We start from the raw sequence: 22,349 nt of genomic DNA, 5'->3' as shown, positions 1-22,349 counted from the left end.
TTATTCATGTAAAACTATAAAAATATAAAAGGAGGAGTCATGATGAAGGCAGGCAGAAATGGACCTTTATTTCTTTTGGGCGATCAGTAAGAGCAGACTGTGGAGGTCATACTGGACCAGATGACAAGCAATGTCACCAGTTCAAACCAGTCAAGCACACCAGTCCCAGTTTGATCAGCAAACGGGATCAAATATTTGATTCATGTTTGCCTACTTTGACAACAACGTTACTGTGGTGATCAGAAGGATCCAGTCAGGTCCAACAATCCTTCCTTCCCTACTTCCCAGGAGCGGCGGGGTTGAGGGCGAGTTTGTTGAATCAGAGGAAAACGTAGCCGATTGGTCCAAAAAGAGAACCGCCCGCCTCACAAGTTTCCCGCTGGCTGCCATCGCCGCCATCCAAGAGAGAAAAAACTAAAAGTCCTCAGGCATTGATCAGTTTGTAACACGCCAACTGTCAATCAGCCAGCAGCGGCCAATCAGGTCACAGCAGCTGTTCTCCAGTTGCCAAAAGAACCAAAAAGAAAAGCCACAATGAAAACAACTCACCAGAACAAAACAAACAGGAAGTGGGAGGAGCTTCCAATCTTCTCAATTAACATTTTTTTTACTTGTTCTTCGTCTTCATCCGTTTTGTCCGTGTGGGGGCCGCTCTTGTCAGTGCAATGCATCATGGGAACGACCGATCGCTAGGAAAAAAGGGTGTGTCACTACGAGTGTGTGCGTGTGTCCTGTTGTCATGGAAACATGCTGCGGGGTTAGCGCTCCAGCAGCTGGGGTGTTGGTGCCGTGTTGCATTGCGGGAACTTGCGTCTTTAGCTGGTGTCCATGGACTCCATGTTGGCCGAGCTGGAGTCCCTCTGGATGGAGTCAAAGATGGCGGCCAGCTCCTGATTGGACGAGATCTGCGACTGGAACTCGGACATGAGCGGCGACTTCTCGGCCTCGGGGATTGTCAATAGCGCCACGACGGCTCGCATTGCTGAGCGCTTCAGCTCGTCCTGCTTCTCAAACTCTTGCTTCACAGAGTTGGCCTTCACCTGAACACATGGCACAGCAGCCAAACTCACAGATAAGAAAGATTAAAAGGATGTTTTCTATTGTAATACAAGCGCATCGTCTAGACCGGGCTGTCCGAAGCAATTTTTTTAATAGCTGGTGGAACAATTGCTAGCAATCTAATATTGGCATTCTAGCTTTTTTGCTAATTTTGCAGATATAAGCAGTAGAAAATGGATGGGATGGATAGACAGCTCGGCGTCAAATATTTTGTTACTTGACAAATGAAAACGGTCAGAGTGCTAACTTTTTTTATTTTTTTTTAGCTGTGTGTGTATATATATATATACATACGTGCATATAAATGTGCATAGACATACGTGCATACATATATATGCGTGCATGTACATACATACATATGCATACATATATATATAAATATAAATGCATACGTACAAACATACATATGCATACATATATATATATATATATATATATATATATATATATAAATGCATACATATATATACTGTATATAAATGCATACGTACATACATACATATGCATATACATACATATATATGTGCATATACATACATACATATATATGTGCATACATATACACACACACACATATACATATATATATACACACACACACACACACACACATTTTTTTACTTGACAAATGAAAACGGTCAGAGTGCTAACTTTTTTTTTTTTTTTAGCTGTGTGTGTATATACATATATACATACGTGCATATAAATGTGCATTGACATACGTGCATACATATATATGCGTGCATGTACATACATACATATGCATACATATATATATAAATATAAATGCATACGTACAAACATACATATGCATACATATATATATATATGTATATATACATATATAAATGCATACATACATACATACATATGCATACATATATATATATATATATAAATGCATACATACATACATACATACATATATATATATAAATGCATACATACATACATATGCATACATATATATACTGTATATAAATGCATACGTACATACATACATACATATGCATATACATACATATATATGTGCATATACATACATACGTATATATGTGCATACATACACACACACACATATATACACACACACACACACACACACACACACACACACACACACACACACACACACACACACACACACACACACACACACACACACACACATATATATTCATTAGAGCTGAAACGATTCCTCGAGTAACTCGACTACAAAATATATTCAAGAAATTTTCGCTGCCTCGAGGCGTCGTTAAGTTTGCTTTTTTTTTACAGCATTTTGCCACGTTTAGTAGTCAAAACTCACGTTTCGCACGGACTGTTTAGGTATCGCACAGCGTGTTTATGTCAGATCATACGCCCCCCTGCGCTGCACAACACCGCTCCTTTAAATATGCTTGAGTTTAGTAAACTTTTTTGCCGACATAATTCGCAATGGCTGACGCCGCAGAAAGCAGTGGACAAGAGCCGTAGCAAAACGAGGGAATTAAGAAGCGACAAAAGTTGTCTAAGGTGTTGGAACACTTCACACTAAAATCGAGGGAAAACGCAGTCGTATGCAAACATTGCAAAGTGGAGCTCGCATACCACAATAGCACAAGTTCGATGCTGCAGCACCTGTCGAGAAAGCATCCGATTGAGGGACGTCCAGAGGCGAGGTAAGTCATCTATTATCAAATGTAAACGCAAAAGTTATGTTGGTAAAATAAATGTTGTTATTCATTATGATAACCAGGATGTGTTCTCTCACTCCTGCAAAGTCATCAAATTGCACCAAAATGTGTTGAAAACTAACAATGCTATCCGAGCTGTCGTGTTCAATTAGCCTTTCATTAGTAACCACGCGAAAGTAGTCGTGCAAAGTTATTCGGGTTATTCAAGTCATTCAACCACATGCTACTTGGATAGCATGCACTTGCATAGTCTATAGCATAGGCGCCGATCTACATTTCTGCCAGTGGGGGCTCGGACGGGCGGTAAATCTGACGCTATTTTTTTTTTTTTGTGATAGAGTGATTGGAGCACATACTTATTTGTCACAAAAAAACATTCATGAAGTTTGGTTCTTTTATGAATTTATTATGGGTCTACTGAAAATGTGACCAAATCTGCTGTGTCAAAAGTATACATACAGCAATGTTAATATTTGGTTACATGTCCCTTGGCAAGTTTCACTGCAATAAGGCGCTTTTGGTAGCCATCCACAAGCTTCTAGCAAGCTTCTGGTTGAATTTTTGACCACTCCTCTTGACAAAATTGGTGCAGTTCAGCTAAAGTTGTTGGTTTTCTGACATGGACTTTTTCTTCAGCATTGTCCACATGTTCTCAATGGGGTTTAAGTCAGGACTTTGGGAAGGCCATTCTAAAACTTTAATTCTAGCCTGATTTAGCCATTCCTTTACCACTTTTGACATGTGTTTGGGGTCATTGTCCTGTCATGGGCGCACCCAACTGGGTCCAAGACCCAACCTCCGGGCTGATGATTTTAGGAGGTAATCCTCCTTTGTCATTGTCCCATTTACTCTCTGTAAAGCACCAGTTCCATTGGCAGCTAAACAGGCCCAGAGCAAACACCACGCTTGACGGTAGGCGTGGTGTTCCTGGGATTAAAGGCCTCTCCTCCTCCAAACATATTGCTGGGTATTGTGGCCAAACAGCTAAATTTTTGTTTCATCTGACCACAGAACTTTCCTCCAGAAGGTCTTATCTTTGTCCATGTGATCAGCAGCAAACTTTAGACGAGCTTTAAGGTGTCGCCTCTGGAGCAAGGGCTTCCTTCTTGCATGGTAGCCTCTCAGTCCAAGGCGATGCAAAGCAGGCTTGACTGTGTACACTGACACCTGTGTTCCAGCAGCTTCCAATTCATTGCAGACCTGCTTTTTGGTGGTTCTCGATTGACTCTTGATCATCCTGACCAATTTTCTCTCAGCTCTGCATTTTCTTCCTGATCGTGGCAGTGACAAAACTGTGCCATGCACTTTATACTTACGAACAATTGTCTGCACAGTTGCTCTTGGGACCTTAGGCTGCTTTGGAATAGCTCCAAGTGACTCTCCTGACTTGTTTAAGTCAATGATTTGTTTTTTCAGATGTGTGCTGACTTCCTTTGACTTTCCCATTGTCGTGTTTGTAACCGAGTCTAATGACTGCATCACATGAGCCCTATTTAAATGGGCTCAAAGAATTCAACAGGTGTTGTCAATCATAATCACTCACATTAAGTTAAGAGGCCATGCCAGGAAGCTAATTTCATTTGATTGTTACTTTTCTACATCACCAAAATTGATAATGTATGTTGCTGTATGTATACTTTTGACCCAGCAGATTTGGTCACATTTTCAGTGAATTTATTACGCGCACACACACACACACACACACACACACACACACACACACACACACACACACACACACACACACACACACACACACACACACACACACACACACACACACACACACACACACACACACACACACACACACACACACACACACACACACACACACACACACACACACACACACACACACACACACACACACACACACACACACACACACACACACACACGCGTATTTGAACTTGATGTTTGTCTAGTACAAGCCATAATTAAATGACTGTTGATTTGCAATCATGAAAATCTATAAAACTAACAAAAAAACAATATGTCAACTATGTATGGAAGTGCATGTTTACACGGCATAAAACTTCAATTCAAAGAGATGCCAATGAGGTAGGTTCTCTGCTTGTATTTCCATTGCAATCTCCACAAGCATATCTTGAAGCAAGTGTGTACCTTGGTGGTGCATGTGGCTCTGAGGGGCTCCACCAGTCTGTCCAGCCTCTGCAGGACGGCGCTGGGACAGAGAGACGACAGTCTGGCCAGCATGAGAAAAGTGAGCATCTAGGAGACACAGGTGACATCAGTACAAGGTGGTCTGATGAGCTTCGGGGCTCTCTAAAGAAGTAAAGGCTGCACTTTGATGTCGTAGTGGTCCTTGAGGCCGTCCTCCACGTGGTTGAGGAAGGTGAAGATGTCGATGCGGTCCAGGCAGCTGTCCAGTAGAGTGTACATGCACTCGAATGCGGCCTTACGTAGGTCCAAGCCGTCGTCCACCGTATGCTTGAACGGTCCCATCTCCACCTGAGCATACTCATGTTAATCTAACGACCCTCATATAATTATAATCATTATCATAATCATCATCACCTCGCGAATCAGCTCCTTGCGGACTTTGGTCTCGTTGTAGAGTTGTGGCAAAACAGAGTCCAGCAGCTCTCTGATCAGACTGGGCTTGTTGTGGGCCGCAGAGTTAAACGTTACCAAGGCCACCCGGCGTACGTTCAGGTCCGGATCCTCCAGCGTCTTCAGGAAATCACCTGACAGGAAGCGGCCAATCAGTCAATTCAGCTGCTAGCATGCAAAAGCACAACTTTGTCTCTATGACAACACGCACCTATGCAGTTCTTCAGCAGAGGGTCTATAGGCTGCGGCTGGTCTGAGATGGTGAACTTAACTGCGGTGACCACAGAACTTCTGGCGTACGACGAGCCTGCGCCCACATACACACACACAGACGCGCACGTACAAGTCAGTGAGCAGTCAAGATGGGGGGTCGGGGGTTTTGTGTTTACCTGACAACAGGTATCCTTTGAGGCGAGGCAGCAGCGTCTCAGGGTTGATGAGCGTCAGTTTGCCCAAACACTCGGCCACCACATTCCTGGTTCCCTCCTCCTGACACTCGCAGTGTTTGAGCAGCAACGTCCACACCGACTCCACGTACGGCTTCAGACCAGACACCGACGCAGAACCTCAACACACACACCAAAGCGTCAAAGTGCGCATACGCACAGATGTAAACTCACACACACGCACAGGTGGGCGCTCTCACTGATGATCTCTTTGAGCGAGTGCAGCAGAAGGTACTGTCGTTTAGACGATGAGATCTCCTGCAGGACAAACGGAAGATATTCTGGAAGGTTCCCCACAGCGATACTGCCCAGGGCGTACGACGCCGCCGACTTGACCTGAAACAGATGGGGAGGGGCAAAGTCAGCGGTGAGCTACACAGGAAAGATAGAGTAGACGTTACCTCTTCACTGGAGGACGAGAAGGCGTCCAGGATGACCGTCTTGAGCTCTGGTTGGCTACTGAGGTCCACGTGATGTCCCACCTCCCCCAATGAGAGCAGAGCCAACAGCCTGATGGAGTCCGTGGAGCGACTGTTCTTCACATCCTAATGCACAGCAAACAACTGACGTGGGACCACACTGATGTGGGTGGGGCTTCAGGAAGAGTCGCTTACCTGGATGAACTGTCCAACTACAGCGGGCCCCTCGGCGGGACATGCCCGCGTGAGAGCGGCCACACATTTGGCAATGGAGCAGTATGCCTGCTTGTGCGGGAGCGCGGCACTCTGGGAGTAAACTGGACCGGTCAGCATCCTCAGCAGGTCCATGTACCCCAGACCCGGCGTGTCTGTGGACACCAGCGCCTGCCAGCACACACGTGCAATGTTAGGCATGCGTCTCCATGCACTGTGCTGACGACGCTCGTACCTGGTAGAAGTCCAACATGGCGGAGAGCGCGCCGCCCTGCAGCAAAGGTGATCGGACCAGCGTGATGAGCTGCTGCAGGATGTTGCCGCCGCTCAGCTGGCCCAGCAGCGAGGGGTGCGTCACGGCCAGCGTGGACAGGAAGCTGAGCGCCATCTGGGACACATGCATGTCGCTCTCTGAGATAAGAGGCGGCAGCTCGGCCAAGACGGCGTCCACCATGACGGGCGTCACGGCGGAGCTGACAACACAAAGTCAAAGGGTTTAGCAGTGGGCGGTGGGCGTGGCTAAGCAGCGGGCAGTACCTGTAGTTCCTGAGTAGAATATCGAGAGCCGCTAGCGTGCACAATTTCAGCGCCCGCTGGTTCTTACGCAGAAAGGAGGCCAGGATGGGGATGGCGTCAGGGAGAACGGGTCTCAAGTCAATTTTGAGCGGTGAACCGGCGATTAGCGTCAGGGCTTAAAAAAACAACAAAAAACAAATACAAAGTTTGTTCATTTGCATGTTAATGAATAATCATTGAGCCTCTTCACCTTTGACTGTGGTTAGCCGTGTGATTTCGTTCTTAAGACGCTCCAAAAATATCAAGAGTGTTCCGTGAAGTTCAGCAGGGAGGCGGTCACCTAGGCAACCAGACAAGAACAAACAGTCAACCAGGAAATGGTTTTCAAAAGATCAAGATGGTTGATAGGCGCTGCTTACCTAGGTTACAGATAATCTGACCCATGCAGGAGATGGCACGCTCTTTGACCTCCTGGTCGATGTCTGCAGCTTTAAGGCGTCTGATTGTACAGCTGAACAGGTCATTGATGTAGGGGGCGGGGTCGAAGCTGTCAGAACCCTCTGATTGGCTGTCTAGTGGTCTGATGACCTATCAAAGAGCAGAAAAAGTCCAGCGGTGACAAGACAGATGACAGGACAAGATGAATATGAGCGTCACCTTGACCAGCTGCTGAGTGACCAGGAGAGCCTCGGAAGTGATCTTATAGAAGGGGTCTCCCACGCACGCCACCACGGGCGGAACCAGGGCAGGGACGTGAGCATGGAAGGCGTGGGCGGGGTGCGTGACCATAATGACATGGAGGCACGCCAAGGCATCGATCTTCAGGTTGGAGCTGCTGGACTTGTCGTTGAGGGAGAAGATGATTCCTGGAAGACACCAGGTGTCACGTCACCGCTCCACGGCGTGACCGTGCACAAGGTCATGTGACACGTACCTGGCACCAGCACAGGGATGTGCTGAGTGAGCGCTCCTGGGAGGACGTTGACCAGCTCAGTCAACATGTTGAAGCAACACTGGCGAGTTTTCACACTTTTCTCCTTCAGCTGCTTGTGCAGAGCTTTGACGATCATGGCCACCTGCAAGGGGCGACACGTCAACTTCTAATGACACTTTGAAGTGCATGTTGCGGTATAGCTCGGTCGGTAGAGTGGCCGTGCCAGCAACTTGAGGGTTCCGGGTTCGATCCCCGCTTCTGCCAACCTAGTCACTGCCGTTGTGTCCTTGGGCAAGACACTTTACCCACCTGCTCCCAGTGCCACCCACACTGGTTTAAACATGTAACTTAGATATTGGGTTTCACAATGTAAAGCGCTTTGAGTCACTAGTGAAAAGCGCTATATAAATATAATTCACTTCACTTCACTTCAGTGAGGATTGCATACGGAATAATAAATGAGCCGCTTTGATGCAATAACAACGCTAAAATCAAATGAACATAAACTCTTAGCTTTGTGTTAGGGTTGCACAATATAGACAAAATAAATTATATAAATTTGGCTGACGATAAGAGTTTTTAAAACTATTGTGATACATATTACTGATGACACATTTTAGCTGTGTCTCACAAATTTGACAGTGACAAGCAAAATGTAGCATGTACTGTAACATCCCTCCACAGTGCAGCTTCTAAATCACTGATCTTTGCCTCCATGGCAGCTAATAAACTGTTTCTTACAGGTATCATCACTGGATGACTACAGTACAGGACAAGGAATAATTAAACATACTACATTACACATCATAGGATACACAAAAAGCATAGCTAACGGCTAAGCTAGAGCTCGTTAACATAAACAGGATCGCTACAAGTAGACAAACAATACCAAGCACAATATAGTATCAGAAAATGGTCGATGCTGTTAATTAACTCTGCTTTTGTTTAGTTATTCTGCACCACTGACTTTATTGTACTTTTGGTATGTAATAAAAGGGAGTAAGGAAGTAATTTAAATATTAATTCATAATTATACTCCACCATGCTGTGTTTTTAATACTCCACCATGCTGTGTGTTTGTCAGATTACAGTTGTGATCAGAATTGAATCATTTCCTGATCGAGAAAATTTAAAGTATGAACATTGATAAGACCAATACAGCTCTTGTAACTACTTAATATTGGATCAATACCCACATTAGTAGTATCGCCCAAACAGTAAAGTATTCAAACAACAGAGAATGAGTGGTTATTACATTTAACAGAGGTGTAGATAGAACCATGATACAACATAAAGTAAGCTAAAATTACCAGTAGATTAGCAAGTAGATAAAAAATTGTTTCAACAAAATAATACACCCAGAAATGATGCAATATGTTTACGCATATGTCTGCATCCATATTAGGAGCCTTTATAACCAGTTGTAAAATGCTTTCATTATTTATTTGCCAAATATATATATAAGTTACCTGAGGACAAAAGTTGCTAAATGTGTTGGAATGATGAGAATATCATGTCATTTATTGAACACCAATGCTCTGCTGTTATTGTATCATTCATTTATTATGTCGTATTTAAACTATTGTGTTGAAGTCTGGGGACATTGTTATAAATCCCATCTACAGACTTTAGTCACTCTGCAGAAAAAGGCCATTAGGATTGTATCCAAGGTTCACTACAGACATCATTCAAATCCACTATTCATGGAGTTAAAGCAACTTAAACTGCACGATGTGATCAACTTTAAAACTGCTCAAATTATGTTTAGGGCATCCCAAAACTCTCTACCATCCCATATACGGAACCTATTCCAGGATAGAGATGCTCATCATAGTTAAAGCCTAAGAGGAAACAAAAAATTATATTTGCCTAAATTTAGAACAACTTTAAAATCAATATGCATTTCAGTGCGTGGAGTCACTCTGTGGAACAACTTAGGAGACGAATTAAAAACGTGTTCTAACATGATTCAATTCAAAACACTGTTTAAAAAAGAAGTACTGAAGAAGTACGAGGAGGAAAGAGAGTGATGCCCTCAGCACAGAGCGATGGGAGAGAGGTGTATGGTCAGAGAGGGTTTGGGCCTGTGTGTGTGTGTGTGTGTGTGTGTGTGTGTGTGTGTGTGTGTGTGTGTGTGTGTGTGTGTGTGTTGTCTCAACTTGTCTTGTCTCATACTAACAGTGGTACTATTGTATTGTTAGTGTACAGGAGTTGTTCTTGTTTTTGTTTGTATGGTATTGTTCTTGTATTATAGTGTTTATGTTAAATGTGGAATGAGTGAGAGGCGTTGGGATATTATAAGCATCTGCTTCATCCAACCCCTTTTCAAGCCTTGCACAAATGTCTCTGCAAAGATGTAAAAAAAATGTGTTGTTGTACTGTGCAGGTTTGAAATAAATACTTCAATTCAATATATAGTTATTGTACGAAGCTGCAATACATATTGCGATATAGGTTTTAGGCCATATAGTCCATTCCTACTTTGTCTTATAGCTGACATTGCGAATGAGTGTAATATCTAATAATATATCTAATTAATAATTGATGATTTCTATTTTTACAATATGCAGCAAAAGAGAGACAGTAAAAAACGAGCTCCTCATCCCTGATTTAAGTTCTTTCTTTTGACGCGAGCGAGGATATAGGTCACCTGACTCTGTAGCATGGTGAGTGGCGTGTCCCCCTGCTCCATGGCGTCTGGATCCGTCAACCAGCTTTGGGCTGGTCTGGTCTGCTTGAGCAGTGACAGGTAGGCGTGGAAGACGTCCGCCTTGACGTTCTCTTCCCTCTCCTAGAAAACACACAAGTAAGAGGATGGGGGATTTGAGGGAGGGAGAATGAGGGAGGCTCTACCTTGAAGCGGCAGACGAGAGCGGGGGACACAGAGCGGTAAAACTCAGGCAGCATCTCATGACGTGTGGAGACGACAGCGTCCAGACACTTGGCAGCCGCCCGCCGAACCTTCCAGCTCATGTCGTCGTCGTCGCTATACTCATCGTCGCTGCCTGGACAAAGGACAGACACGATCAGAAGTCCTCCAAAGGACAAGACAAGACACCTACCTTGGTAGTCTTCATCATTCTGCTCGGCGTCCATGGCATTGTCGTCCTCGTCCTCATCGTCAAAGTTGTAGTTGGGGTCGTAGGTCAAGTAGCGCAGGCAGATGGAGATGACGGTGGGAACGTGAGAGTAAACTTCTTTGGGACACCTGGAGAAGGACAGGACATGTCAAACCAGTTCTTACAGCTTTTAAAGTTGTTCCTACCTCCTGACAAAGGACTCGAAGGCCTGGATGCAGTATTCTCGCAGCTCATCGTCGTCCACGTTGCAGAACTTTACCACCAGCGGGATGATCTTCTCCAGGTATTCACCTGAGGGGACAAACAAGCCTACCTGTGAGTCCATGTCAGGACAGAGAGAGGTTGGAACGTGAGGATGTGGGCTCGCACCGATTCTGTGTCCCGCCTGTCTGCTGATGGCGGCGGTGCACTGGATGTACGTCCTGGTGGTGGACATGTTGTCGTTGCGGCCCAGCTCGCTCAGCAGGTGCTCAATCAGGTCGATGAAGACAAGGTTCCCACAGGACATGACCAGGTGTCCCAATGCCATGATGGTCCTCTGCATGAGCCCAGCAGCGTTATCGCGGCGAAACAAACAAAATGTTGATGGGAGGGGTTGGGACTTTACCTTCCTAACGGCTAGCCTGGGGGAGGTGAGCTGAGGGAGGAGGCAGCTGAGGATGGAAGGGTGGAAGTTGACCAGCAGGCCCCCTTGTCTGAAAAGACCACCGCACATCACATTAAAGCTTTGACAATGCCTGTCGTCCATGTAAGCGCAGTTCCCTGCACATAGAGCTGCACGATATAGACGATATACAATATGAAAGATATGAATTTGGCCAACAATTGAACTTTTAATACTATTGTTATTGTGATAATGCATGTTGACACATTTTAGCTGTCCTGAGAATTTGACAGCGACAAGCAAACAAACGCGTCTCTTAACTCAATGTAGCGTCTTCGCTAACAAGCTGTGCCCACAGTGCAAAGCCACTAAGTCAGCAATCCTCACTTCCATTGCGGAAAATAAACTAAGTTTCTTGCAAGTACCATCCCTGGAGGACTAGCTAAACATGCTGCACTACACACAGTCCGGGAATATGCTAATCGCAAGCTACAGCTCTTGAATGTAAACAAAGATGGTCAGATCGATACAAATATCTAAAGTTACAATACCAAGTATAGATAGTATCAGTATATGGTCAATGCTAGTAAATATAGATTTTTTTATTATCACAAAAACTTGTCGTTTTTGTTATTGTTTACAAACTAATGAAATCAGTCCCCTGACACAGGTGGAGTTTACAGGCAAATACCAAATGATTTAAATCAAAGCCATTAGTAAATCATTTTAATATAAAATTGATATTGTTCCCCCGGATTTCCACTGGATGTGTAACGACTGCTGCACAGTGAGCATCAAACGGCGGAGGGGATTTGTGGATGGATGTTGGGCACAGTTCTGTTATTGTGAAGAAGGAATGTGCGGCTGTTCTGAGCTTGATAGGTTTTGCGGCAGCCTGAGGCGCGAAAAAAAAAGCGCAAGCCTCTCAACTGGCGACGGCTGTCCTGTTTGTACATTCATCTTACATTAACTATGTTGTTCACAACAACACAAGCAGAGGAGAGATGTGTTGTAGGTGTATGGATTGTTCTTAATAGCCTTAGCATCATAGTTTATCATAGTCGGTGTTTAAAGTGGCCGTCTCGACATTGTTTACTTCAGCACGGGGCGGTTTGTGTTTCGGGGTTGAATAGGTTAGTAATGTAAAGTAATGTCGGACACATTACTTTCCCAAAAAAGGTTCCTTCCCCTCACAATGACATCATTTCAGTCACATTTATGTCCATAATCTGCGTTTAACAGCGGATTTAATTTTATTGGCAAATTCTACGATTTTGTCCGCGGTTACGTGAACGCGGAAATTATATGCTTTATTTTTTTGTTGAGTTTAGTGATAATGGACTAGGCATAAGTGCGCTGTTTCAAAAGAAAAAAGCAACGATGGTGAGAATCAAACATTTTAGTAGACATGCTTTTTTCCCCAACTCATTTGCTCCTAATCTGTTTCACCATCACAAGCTCATGAATTTGCATGCACGTTGCGCGTCCCATTAATCGTTTTTGTCAATTATAATATTTTTATCATCATGGAAAGCCATTATCAAAAGTAAAATCAAAATTTGTATAATTATCCAGCCCTAACGGCTGCTGAACACCAACACAGCAGAACGTCTCAAGCTTTGCCATCCATCAATACCCACCTGCGGGCGTCAATGATGGCACTGACTTGACTCGTGAAAAAGATGACAGTTTTGCCTTGCAGAACGACAACATTTTTTCCCATTTGTAGCAAGCAACAACATTAACATGGCGGGGCTCTCCCTTAGAGATAGGGTGAGAAGCTCTGCCATCCGGGGGGAGCTCAAAGTAAAGCCGCTGCTCCTCCACATCGAGAGGAGCCAGATGAGGTGGTTCGGGCATCTGGTCAGGATGCCACCCGAACGCCTCCCTAGGGAGGTGTTTAGGGCAGGTCCGTCCCAGCCCTTTAGGACGTTTCAAAGTGTAAAATACAATCCGGCTTAAACACAGAGTATTTTTTTTTAGGTAAACTTTGTGTTTGTGCAAGGCAAGACGTCCTGTCCCACACAAGCGGATTTTAGCTTAATGGATCCACCATGGTGCGGCGACCGGCAAAAAAGAAGCTCTTCGTATATTTTGCACAGGAATGCAGTACGGCACCGGAATGGCAGCACTGTGCGCCAGGATTTGCCGGCGGTGGAAACTGACACATTGACTCCTATACAATAGAAACAGAAAGAGTCCGCCGTGGTGGCACCAATATTTTAACAGAAGACTATATATAACCATGTTACAACAGAAGGTAAGCAGATATTATCATCAGGGTTTCCCCTTCATGTAATTGAAATTAAAGTAATATAATATATTGTAGCCCCCAAAAGAAATCACAGAAAGTCTGACGCTATTTTTAACTTTTATTACTAATGCTATGACAACAAACAACGGTACAATTGCGACAGGTTTCCCACGAAAACACTTTCGTCTCCGTGAGTTTTTGCTTTCCCCGACACACAACAACACTTTGTCACTCTCCGCCAATCACATTTCAGGTACGGACAGTGTGTTTGTAAACATGGGTAAAACTGACAACAAATCCAAACTACACAAATAGTACACATCATTACAGTATAAATATTATATATATATATATATATATATATATATATATATATATATATATATATATATATATATATATATATATAGCCTATTATTTGCGCACTATTGACAAGTGATGTACCGAAAACTTGACCACCGAAAACCACGCTGCCAAAACCGGATTTAAACAAGATGCACGCCATTGTCTGGAGTGTTGTCAGCATGTCTGCGACGTGGACGTGATTTTTATATATATATTACAGATATACCCACGCAGACTGCCATCTACAAAATGTGCAAATATTAAGACAGTTAAGGATGTATTTCATTATTTAACTTTGCGTCTAGCTGCCATGTTTGTTGCTGTCGCACACGCCTTATACGAATAGCGCATTTTCCCCGTCTTTATCAAAATATAACAGGGTTTTCCCTTAATGTAATTGAGTGTGGTGCGCCGCCACAGCGTTTTTATGACAAACACCTTGAAAATAAGGGGCTTTTTTAAACTTCAAAACAAAGTAAATTAATATAATATATCATTGCCTTCACAAAGTCACACAAAGTCCGACACTATTTTTAACTTAACTTATTACTAATCTTGGGGGCGGTATAGCTCGGTTGGTAGAGCGGCCGTGCCAGCAACTTGAGGGTTGCAGGTTCGATCCCCGCTTCCGCCATCCTAGTCACTGCCGTTGTGTCCTTGGGCAAGACACTTTACCCACCTGCTCCCAGTGCCACCCACACTGGTTTGAATGTAACTTAGATATTGGGTTTCACTATGTAAAGCGCTTTGAGTCACTTGAGAAAAAGCGCTATATAAATGTAATTCACTTCACTTCACTTAATCTTAGGATAAACAAAAGCACAATTCCAACAGGTTTCCCTTCCAATGAAAACACTTTCGTCTCCTTGAATCTTCGTTTCCCTGCCGGACACACAACAACACTTCCTCATTCTCCGCCAATTACCTCTCAGGCACTGACGATGTGTTTGTAAAGATGGGAAAAACTGACATCAAATCCAAACCACACGAACATAAAACATTAACATTAGCTGGTCGTTACAGTATAAATATTATATATATATATATATATCCTATTATTTGCGCACTATTGACAAGTGATGTACCGAAAACTTGACCACCGGAAAAAAGACTGATCACCGAAAACCGTGCTGCCAAAACCGGATTTAAACAAGATGCACGCCATTGTCTGGAGTGTTGTCAGCATGTCTGCGACGTGGACGTGATTTTTATATATATATTGCAGATATATATTGCCCTAAACACCTCCCTAGGGAGGTGTTTAGGGCACGTCCAACCGGTAGGAGGCCACGGGGAAGACCCAGGACACGTTGGGAAGACTATGTCTCCCGGCTGGCCTGGGAACGCCTCGGGATCCCCCGGGATGAGCTGGACGAAGTGGCTGGGGAGAGGGAAGTCTGGGTTTCCCTGCTTAGGCTGCTGCCCCCGCGACCCGACCTCGGATAAGCGGAAGAAGATGGATGGATGGAGGTTTGTTTTAAATGTATGTATACATTTTTGGGGCCTTTTTAAATAAAATCACATCATAGCAAATTGATGTCATAGTGACCACGCCCCCACCACCCCAGGTATCTTGGCAGTTTAGGGGAAACCCTAAACTGTAAATTAGCAAATAGATTATTGTTTTGACAAAATAATACAACTGGAAATTACGTGATATGTTACTGTATACGCCAGCAGCCAAATTAGGAGCCTTTGTACCCCGTTTTGAAATGGTTTATCATCGTTTACAAAGCAAATAGTATATTGTGATGAATAATATCGTTATTGCAGGAGGCAATTTATTTGGCGCTGAAAGAATGTTACGCAATATCGCCCATTCCTACCTGCACAGCATGTCAGCCATAATGTCCAGCGCCTCCAGCTGTACCGAGACGTCTTCTTGTTTGGCGATGGCGCTGGTCAGACGACCCGTTATCTTCTTGCAAACGCTGGCGGCCAAAGCGGAGCCTGAAACAATTGGAGGAGTCATGCGAAAGCCACCTTGACCATGATGCGAGGACTAGAAGGTGATATCTAACCGCTGGAGGCGGGCGGCAGCTCTCCAATGACAGTTTTGAGGCCGATGGACGAGATGTCCCTCAGCTGCTCTTTGTCTGACAGCATGTTGGTGCAGAGTGTGTCCACGATAGTCTCCACTTGGTACTCCTTCACCTTGCTTACCAGCGGGCCCAAGCTAACAACACACATTTAAAAACCGTCATAAATCAATCATAATCACACAATGTTGTCTGGGTTTACCATTTGACAGCCAGGTTCTGAACTTCTCCATTCTTGTCCTCCAACAGTTTAAGAATCATCCTCACCACCTGTCAATCACACTCATCATTATCATCATAATTATTTTGTATACAGCAGCATACTGATATGCAGAGGTGGGTAGAGTACCCAAAAATGTACCGAATAGTAAGGCTCAAGTAAAAGTAGTCATCAAAATAATTACTTGAGTAAGTAAGTACCGTATTTTCCGCACTATAAGGCGCACCTAAAAACCTCCAATTTTCTCAAAAGCTGACAGTGCGCCTTATAATCCAGTGTGCCTTATATATGGACCAATATTGAGCCACAACAAACCTAAACTTCATTTTCATAAAGTTTAGGTCTCGCAACTACGGTAAACAGCCGCCAACTTATTTTTCCCCCGTAGAAGAAGAAGCGCTTCTTCTTCTACGGTAAGCAGCTGCCAATTTCATTTTCCCCCGTAGAAGAAGAAGTTCTTCTTCTACGGTAAGCAGCCGCCCCCGTAGAAGAAGAAGAAGCGTGCGGTGCATGCTGGGATATATGACTGCGTGAGGCGTGCCGTTTCATTTCCATTTGTTTGTTTATGTAAAGACCCCCAAATGGCTCCTATTAAGAGACACGCTTACGACGCAGAATTTAAACTTAAGACAGTCAGTCACGCAGTAGAACACCGGAATAGAGCAGCAGCGACACTGACTCGATTAATGACGACTTCGACGAGACGGAGCCGGGCATGTTGGATGCCGTATTCGCCCAACTGTTTAATTCGGACACTGAAGAAGAAGAATTTGAGGCATTCGTGGATGAGGAATAACTTCATAAAGTGAGTTTTACATGTTTATTTTGTGTGTTGTGTGACATTAACGTTTGAGCAACGTTGAGTTATTGATATATTTTTATTGCTCTGCACTATGTCGAGTGTTACTATATTGTGATTGCACTAATGTTGGATTTACCGTAACAGTATCACTGTTTTTTACCTGTTTATTGAATCAGGGAAAAGTTCCCCTCCACTATGTGATATAAATGTTGCACTACATGTTATACCTTGCTGTTGTTAAAAGATAAACAAAACACCACGTCACTAACTTTACCTCTGGGAAAATAATAAAACAGCTGTTTATTCATTTTGGGAGTGAACAGAGTTGTCAGAACGCTGGTTTGTAATCTATTAATAAAGTTTGACTAACCTATCTGACTGTTTTGTTGACATTCCTTTTAGCGCAGCTCCATCTAATGGATGCATAGGTGCGCCTTATAATCCGGTGCGCCTTATATATGAACAAAGTTCTGAAATATGCCATTCATTGAAGGTGCGCCTTACAATCCGGTGCGCCTTATAGTGCGGAAAATACGGTAAGTAATGCGTGAAAAAACGACTCAAGTATTGAGTAACTTTAGATATTTAATAGTAGCTATTTTTAAAAAGTTCTTGTAGTCATTTTGTGTGCGTGCGTGTGTGTAAAACATAAAAATCATTTTTTTTTACTGCAACATGTTTTCTCTAGTTGGAGGAGTAATTCTTTTAGGCTGAAATATGAAAATTTTTACTGACACAGATGACAGCACATGATATAAATGTTATTTTTAAGTAATCATTAAAGATTTTTTTGCTGCCTGGTCTGTCACTATTTACTATGTACGTGTCTATATACTAAATTTGTCTGATTTGTCAAATAATTCAGTTTCTTTTATTTTCACACATACATGTGAAGGTTTAGTTTGCATGCTCTTATCTCTAATGTGACTGTTGCCCATACAGTGTGCCTCTCGTACACTAGGGGGAGATTGTGGTCATTTCAGTTTGTTAGTAATGTGGTAACGTAAATACAGTAGAAGAAAATAATGCTACATGCTAATAAGCTAGCGCTAGTAACTTTCAAGCTCCGGATCTAACAGATAAGTACACATTTCCACTGACATTTGGAATTTTTGGTAATCTTTTAATGTGTTTAAATGACACTTGTGGTTGTTCAGATCATCAGAGACATAAACAAAGTTCACTGTCAGTTCACTGTTTTAGAAGATGTCTGTTTACCAGTGGTCTCAAACAGCCGGGATGTGCTGGTGTCATGTCGCGTAATTAAAGTGTTTTCTTTGGGAACATTCTGACACTTATTAAACCAGTCGGTTTCTGTTTTACCAATAATTTAAAAATACTGACCTATTTCAGCTTCTATATCTGTAATTTGTGCTTGTTTGGCGTATAAACAGTCCCTCACCACCGGCTTGTTATTCACCCGGTAGAATGTCAGGCTGCATTTGATTAGCGGGATGGAGTGAAGCGTCACTTGTGTTTAAGTTAAAATGGTCAAACAGAGTCATGTGACTGCCAGGTTCCGTTTGATTGGAGAAATTGAATCGAACGCTTACATTGGATTGGTGAAAGAATCATGTGACAGTGCCTGCCGGAAGAAGGCTCGCTGACAGATACGTCTTTGCAAGACTTAATAGATTTAAAATCATTGTGATATAAATAAATGATCGATCAGAATGAAACTCAATGTAACAGAGTAAAAGTAAAATTTCTTTGTCACAAAAATATTACAGTAAAATAAAGTAAAAATATGTTACATTAAAACTACTCTGACAAGTACAATTTACCCAAAAAGTTACTTAAGTTAAGTGCAACAGAGTAAATGTAGCGCTTTACTACCACCTCTGCTGATGTGCGTAAACTTACCTTTCGCTCACTGTCGTCGTCCAGTTTGATGGAGTCTTTTTGGAGTTCTGTCATCAGGTCGTTAGTGGCCATGAATCTGCGCACACACGTTTAAAAACATGTCAGTACAATGTTTTTGTCTATTAATACTTTAAATCACAACTGCTTCACATACATAAATACTTCATAACCTAACACAGTTCTCAAACTTTGGTACGCGAGCTCCATCTAGTAGTACACCAAATACTTCAGTATATACTGTATGTATGTGGAATTAAATTATGGAATGGATTAAGCAAAGCAACAAACAATGTACTAATATGATCCACTTCAAGAAACTCTTCAAACTTAAAGTGTTTACAAAGTACAAAGAAGAAGAACCATGATAAACATTCTGAATTTATTTCATCCATCCATTCATTCATTCTCAAAATAATCTTACTCATCTAATCATATGAAATGTAACTTACTTCACCGAGTATTATTTATTTATATTGTGATTACTTATGCAGTATATTGTGAATAAATTGAGAACAGGAAGTGAACAAAAGTTTTAGCAACTGTTATGTAAAAGAAAAGGGGTATGATTAAATAAGCTCTGCTTCTTCCTACTCCTTTTCGAACATGTTGAAAAGAAAAACTGGAAATTGTGATGTACCATGTGGTATGCTTGCATGTTCAAAAAAAACTCAAAAACTCAAATAATCACTTAACTAAATATTCAAACAATCAATCAAAGTTCATTTATATGGCCCTCAATCACAAGTGTCTCAAAGGGCTGCACAAGCCACAACGACATCCCCAGCCCAGATCCCACACCAGGGCAAGAAAAAACCCAACCCAATGGACAACAAGAAACCGCAGATGTTACTGCAACACAGTGTCACTGTCCAGACTGTGTGTAATGTTACAGTGGCTACAAATATTAAATATGCTTGTTCAATAAAACCTCTGCCTCGTTTTTAATCAAATCAACTTTATTTATAAAGCATATTTAGAATTTACCACAGGGGTAGCCAAAGTGCTGTACAATAGGCAGGTTAAAAGATAACAAGAAAACCAGCAAACACAACACAACACAAACAGAGCACGATAAAAAATAAATAAATAAATAAACAAATAAAACATAGAAACAGGTTCACAGCAGGTGCATTATGGGACGCCATGGCAGGATGGAGATCACAGAGTGTTAAAGGCCATGGAATAAAAGACTTAGACTTCCTTTTTATTGAAAAAAAAAAGTGTGTTTTTAAGAGCGATTTAAAAGCAGGAAGAGAGAAGGCCTGTCTAACACTGAAAGGTAAGTCGTTCCAGAGCTTTAATGGATACTTAGGCCTACTACGCTACTTTATTTCAGTATTGGTCATTACGGTGGTACCTGGAGAGTATTTTCTAAGGTGGAACTTGGGAAAAAGACTTGGAGAACCCCTGGCCTATCATATCACGGCCCTCATTGACCGTGAACAACTTGAGTATTTATGTCAATGACATCAACATCTCAAAGAAGCAGATTGTGTAATTATTTTGAGTTTTAAAATGACAGCGCAAATAGCCCGAGTGACAGAACGAGGGACTTTTTGGACCATTTTAATGCACTTAGTACAGTGGTTCGGTATGTCGGCATCAGATGGAGCCTCCGCCGCGGAGGTCAAGACACACCCGACTGACTCATCGTGTAAATAAAAACTTCTCCCAATCGGCGTATTATGGATATGCCAACAGCAGAAGTCACACTGATTTGCAGGTGTGTAATTTGTTGTGAGTTCATGCACTGTGTTGGTTTTGTTCTTTGAACAAGGTGATGTTTATGCACTGTTCATTTTGTGCACCAGTAAAAAAAACATAACTTTGTCTTGAATTTGAAAAAAACAACAACATTATTTTTCACTAAAGAAGGGTTCAGTCAATGCGCATATGAAACTGGTGGGGTTCGGTACCTCCAACAAGGTTAAAAACCACTGACTTAGTTACATCATCATACACTGCATAGAGGTGCTGTAACAACATCGGCATTCACTACACAAAGTATTGAACACCCAGGCTGTTTGACACAATTTGTTGTTGTTTTCCTGGGACAGTTTAGATCGCTTTTGTGTCGTCATTGTGAGCTCCAAAGCATGACAGCGACACTTTGAACGCTGCTTTTCCCCCCATGTCAACAAACATGCCAGAGCTAAACTAGCTCGTCCCCACTAATCGTCTTTTTCTTGTGGCGGCCGAGTGCAAAGTGACACAAATGTCAGCTGGCTACTTTAGGAGCAGTCTTGGCTCCCCGGGACAGACGTGCACGACTAATATCACACGCACGCGTCTACTGGCAGCAAGCTAGCTTGCAGCATGACAATTTCGGAAATGCAACCGCTAGTGGAGCAGCTAGCACGGCAGCTAACTGCTTAAGGAGCAGCGGGGCAACTCACTAACATGACGTCGGCCATCTACCGACACTTTGACGCCACTAAATATAAATATGTACACGTACGCTCGCCAAACAGCACGAAAAAAAAGGAGTTTATGCAGCTGCTGGGCTGGCTAACGACGCGACGACGATCAGACAGGTGGCAGGCTAACAGCTAGCGTGCTAGCCCGGGCCTTTACACAGCAGCGGCTGGTCGTCGCCGGAGCACACAATCACTAAAACATGGCTCTTCTGTAGCGAAGACGACAACTAGAATCAAACATTACCTGAAATCCTTGTCACTGGAGGTCATTTTCTCCAGCAGGTTGGAGATGTGGTACGAGGCGCTCGCCATGTCGGTGCTGTTAGCCGTTAGCCTCCTGCTAGCTGACTGCGCTGACTTGTGTTCCGGCGGCTGACTGACTGTTCCGCGTCCGTCTTCCGTCTGTCCCTCTGCTTAGAGCTCCCGAACTGTGCGAGGTTCTGCTTGTGTGCTTCCTGCTGCTGCCAGCTTTCCTCTACAGAGACTGTGTCATGCCGGGCCGCGGAGTTTAGTGTGTTTGAATGGAGCTCCCGTCTGGCCGCAAAGGGGCGGGGCTAGCGGAACTGGACGCGGCGGGGTCAGAGGTCACACACCCACCCCCCCCCCAGCTGGAATTTTTTAAAATCGAGTTGAATGTCAACTAGCAAACTCATGATAAACAACATATTCAATGAGTGTACAAGTGTCTTTTTTCACACAACATGCAGGCATAAACATCAATAATTGCATCATTTTCAGCAACACTTGACATTGATTGATTGATTGAAACTTTTATTAGTAGATTGCACAGTGAAGTACATATTCCGTACAATTGACCACTAAATGGTAACACCTGAATAAGTTTTTCAACTTGTTTAAGTCGGGGGTTCACTTAAATTGATTCAT

General features: G+C 43.1%; 1 protein-coding gene across 1 annotated transcript; it reads right to left on the bottom strand.

The window, feature by feature from the left end:
- Positions 1-43: 43 nt before the first annotated feature.
- cand1 (cullin-associated and neddylation-dissociated 1) lies at positions 44-22,023 on the bottom strand. The gene is made up of 26 exons (XM_062064617.1): positions 21,709-22,023; positions 19,048-19,123; positions 16,365-16,432; positions 16,145-16,299; positions 15,950-16,073; positions 11,528-11,615; positions 11,290-11,458; positions 11,106-11,211; positions 10,903-11,048; positions 10,694-10,845; positions 10,491-10,631; positions 7,841-7,982; positions 7,564-7,772; positions 7,326-7,494; positions 7,157-7,246; positions 6,928-7,081; positions 6,626-6,863; positions 6,373-6,561; positions 6,160-6,303; positions 5,959-6,094; positions 5,702-5,878; positions 5,524-5,619; positions 5,277-5,446; positions 5,046-5,210; positions 4,863-4,970; positions 44-1,040 (listed from the first exon to the last, which is right to left on the bottom strand). Exons 1-26 carry the CDS (start codon positions 21,774-21,776, stop codon positions 816-818), a joined length of 3,705 nt encoding a protein of 1,234 aa, XP_061920601.1. The 5' UTR covers positions 21,777-22,023; the 3' UTR covers positions 44-815.
- Positions 22,024-22,349: the final 326 nt, after the last annotated feature.

This window comes from Entelurus aequoreus, linkage group LG12 (genome assembly GCF_033978785.1).
Source record: "Entelurus aequoreus isolate RoL-2023_Sb linkage group LG12, RoL_Eaeq_v1.1, whole genome shotgun sequence".
Lineage (NCBI taxonomy): Eukaryota > Metazoa > Chordata > Actinopteri > Syngnathiformes > Syngnathidae > Entelurus > Entelurus aequoreus.
Note: the sequence above shows the minus strand (reverse complement) of the source record. Positions and strands in the feature narration are given on the sequence as shown.

Excerpts from the sequence above, each read along its gene's own strand:
- cand1 (XM_062064617.1), bottom strand. The coding sequence starts at position 21,776 with ATGGCGAGCGCCTCGTACCACATCTCCAACCTGCTGGAGAAAATGACC. Across the intron at positions 11,049-11,105 it reads TTCGAGTCCTTTGTCAGGAG|GTGTCCCAAAGAAGTTTACT; the intron begins GTAGGAACAACT and ends GTCCTTCTCCAG. Across the intron at positions 5,447-5,523 it reads TCTGCTGAAGAACTGCATAG|GTGATTTCCTGAAGACGCTG; the intron begins GTGCGTGTTGTC and ends GCTTCCTGTCAG.